Source organism: Littorina saxatilis, linkage group LG12 (assembly GCF_037325665.1).
Source record: "Littorina saxatilis isolate snail1 linkage group LG12, US_GU_Lsax_2.0, whole genome shotgun sequence".
Lineage (NCBI taxonomy): Eukaryota > Metazoa > Mollusca > Gastropoda > Littorinimorpha > Littorinidae > Littorina > Littorina saxatilis.
The window spans coordinates 38,759,194-38,762,535 of NC_090256.1; the positions used below are offsets into that span (position 1 = coordinate 38,759,194).

Consider the following 3,342-nt stretch of genomic DNA (forward strand, 5'->3'; position numbering starts at 1 on the left):
TGCATATATCGCAACACAGAAGACATGTCGCTTGACAAGTGTTCTATGCTACAGCTTTCTACACACAATCACCGAGGTAAACATATTACTCTTATCTCTGATGTTGAAATCGAATGCAGAATACTGTTTGATATACATGAACAGCAAACTTACCACAGAAGCAGCGGTAGCCATTAGGAGGCTTCAGATTTAAATTCTGGCAGGCAGGACAGCGCCAAATATCCTCCTCAGCTGAAACAAGGATAAAATCAATTCAATACAAAACTTAATTGAAGCTGAAACCAGAAACAATCAAGGAAACCCTGTCTTTTACTGAACACAGTTTTAATTCTAATATTTTTTGATAAAATGATAGTAACAATTGAAAATAGTGTGAGACTCAAAATGACAATGTTTCCTCCTTGACCTTGCCAACAGAAACGTGTGAAAATCATAAAAGGACAACCAGAAACCATGGCAGCAGATAAATAGTTTAAAGCTGCCGGGCCTGCATAATGAATTTAGACAGAAGACTTACAATGCATTTTTTTCCTCTGTGACACTTAGCCACAATATTTTAGTTCTGATTACAGGGCACTGCTGAAATAAGAAATTCAGGTGTCAACTTTTAAAACACAAAATGATTTTTTGTTCAAGTATTATGTCTGTATCAAAAAAGGTGGCATGGAATTTTGGTCCAAAATCATTCCATGACATCTTATGGGTTATCAGCATATTTAGGTACTTTTAACACCCAAGACCTAGTGCTAGGTCTAAATAGTAAATATGAGCATTAATGTGTCTTATTATGCTTGTTTGCTTAATAGTACATCAAAATATTGCACACAAAAAGGCAAACAGCCAGTTTCAATTTTCCATGCCATCTCTCCCCTTTACTACTAAGCTACTTTACCCTACCTTCCAAGGAAGACTTGACCCACTGCTTGATGCAGCGAAGGTGAAAGACGTGGTAGCACTTCTGACAGTTCCAGACGGCCACCTCCTGTCGTATGTTATCGCAGCACACCATGCACTCGTAGCACCCACGCTTCAGCTGTTCCTCCATTTGGGCTGATTGGAACAAAGCACACAATTCACACATCATTCATCAACTTGGTGTTCTAGCTCTTCATATAAATCATGTTCGTATTTATAGTTCTACTGATTCTATTGTAAGAAGCAAAGCAAAAACATAAATTACCCCTGCAGACTTTTCACATGAATTTCTCAATTCCTCTTAGTTATTTCCATTGCAAGGAACAAACAACTTAAATACTAGAGTATGAAAGAATTGTTAGACTTAGAGCTGAGGGGCCAAACCATTCTAAGATGATACATTTCTGCAAGGCAAAACGAAGAAGCAATGGCCAATGCATAAGATAACCAACAAAACTCTTTGAACTGAAAGTTAATCAGAGAAACGTGAATAACAATTATTTGTGATCAGAACTGAAAATCTACAATCAATGAAAAGTTAGAACTAAGAGTTGATCGACAGGGTGTTCACAGTACCTCTGCGATCCCCCGTTTCTGGCTGATCATCATCAGCAGCTTTCTTCCTGGAAGAATTGGCAGAGCGCACACCATTCCTGTTCTTGTATTGTGCAGCAGAGCCTTGTTTATCAGAGTCTGGCGGTGTGGCTCTGTCTCGCAGACCATTCCTGTTCTTGTATTGTGCAGCAGAGCCTTGTTTATCAGAGTGACAGTCTGGCGGTGTGGTTCTGTCTTCATGGTCACCTCTATACCCTCGTCTGCCGCCTCTGGCACTCTCGTTCCTTGCTCCATTCTGAGAATGCGGGTGTCCGTTTACCCTACTGTTGTACTGGTTCACTGGACGCACATACGTGTTTCGCTGTCTGACGTCGTTCGACTCCTGATTTCCGCCACCCCCTTGAGAGTTCTGTGCCGCATTTAAATCCGCATGACTGTAAAGCAAGTCACCGTTATCATCTTTGGAATGTCGTTCTCTGGCACGGGAATGCTGTTGCTGCCTTGGTTTATTTCCTGAAGAATTTGGGAAGTTCTGAGATTGTGACTGTGACTGTGAGTGGTATCCTCTGTTGCTATATTGATACTGATTTTGTCCCTGACCAAATCCACCTCTGCCACGATGAACCCCTTGCCCTCTTGCACGACCCCGACCTCCTCTGTGGAAACTAAAGTTCCCCCTATGGGACGGATGCTGCTGGAACTGACCACTGTCTTCAGAACCCATATCAGGCTGAGGTAGAAAGTCTTGGGAGCCCTGAAAATGGACTCGAGCATCACCACTGCTTTGGTGTTTGCGGGCTGAGGGTGTGTTCATTTGGTAGAACTGCTGAGGAACGTTTTGGTGCCCCTGAGCGGGAAGCATATTTGGGGGAGGTATTCCTGGGTTGAAAGCAGGGGCCAGCGCGGAGAGGGAGCTTCCTCCTGAGTGTGGTGGTGGTGGTGGTTGCTGATAAAATCTTGGGTCCCTTGGGTCTGGTCCCAATGCTGCCTGCATGAACTGAGTGAAGGTGTAGCCGTTGCTCATTTTGTCAGGCACTGGTTTGAAGGCACTGGCCGACTGAGGCTGAATCTGGAATGACAATAATATCAATACATTCAATACAATACATACAATTAATAGTTTTAATATATATGTAAGGAATTGATTCAAATTTTTTTTTTAAATAATAAAAAAAGCATAAACAAAAGCTGCAGTTTTTTGTACTTTCAACTTTCAAGCCAAATTGTCAAAAGTAACAAAAGACATTTGAGCACATGTGTGATTGAGCATGAGACCGTAAGGGGAGTACCTGAGACTATCAGAATACCTACAGTATTGTTTAATTGAAAGAGAACTTTTAAAAAGCCAGCTAAGCCTATCTTTCATCAGAAACACCATGTTGAGTGCTCATGTTCACATGGCCCCCCTAGAATTAAGTTGCTCAGATGTTGCTGTCTGTCAGTGTCACCAAGTCAGAGAGATGTACGTTGGCCATGTGAACTGTTCTGGGCTTGTAAAATTAGCAGCAAGTTAGTCCTGATTTAGCAGCTTTGTTTTAATACATAGAAAGGTTTAAATTACTGTATTGAATACAAATGATATAGCGCACACTCAACTGAGGGGCAATTAGCTGCGACTCGATCTCCCCTCGATTCTCAAGTGGTTTACCTCCACGCGCTCTACAGTTGGAGGCTATATTTAGCTGTTTGTGTGCGCGCTCACTGTGGGTTAGCTTTAAGCCTCTTTTTCTTGGGCCCAGGGACAACAGCTGATTTAAAAGTAGACTCTCTTATAGTTCAAACTTCAAGAATGGAAAAAAAAAAGAAAAAAAGAAAAAACTTCAACTCAAAATAAAGAAATAAAAGACAAAGACACCCCTGTCACGGCAATAC

The 3,342-nt window shown here is 41.7% G+C and overlaps 1 protein-coding gene across 1 annotated transcript in view; it reads right to left on the reverse strand.

Moving 5' to 3' along the window:
• Positions 1 to 3,342, reverse strand: part of LOC138981889 (transcriptional repressor NF-X1-like) — a 59,864-nt gene that overhangs the window by 56,235 nt on the left and 287 nt on the right. Inside the window, exons 2-4 of the mRNA XM_070355030.1 lie at positions 1,492 to 2,539; positions 898 to 1,050; positions 154 to 231 (exon numbers count right to left, since the gene is read on the reverse strand). Coding sequence (XP_070211131.1) covers positions 154 to 231; positions 898 to 1,050; positions 1,492 to 2,494 — 1,234 coding nt within the window. The 5' untranslated portion in view covers positions 2,495 to 2,539. The remainder of the gene's footprint in view (positions 1 to 153; positions 232 to 897; positions 1,051 to 1,491; positions 2,540 to 3,342) is intronic.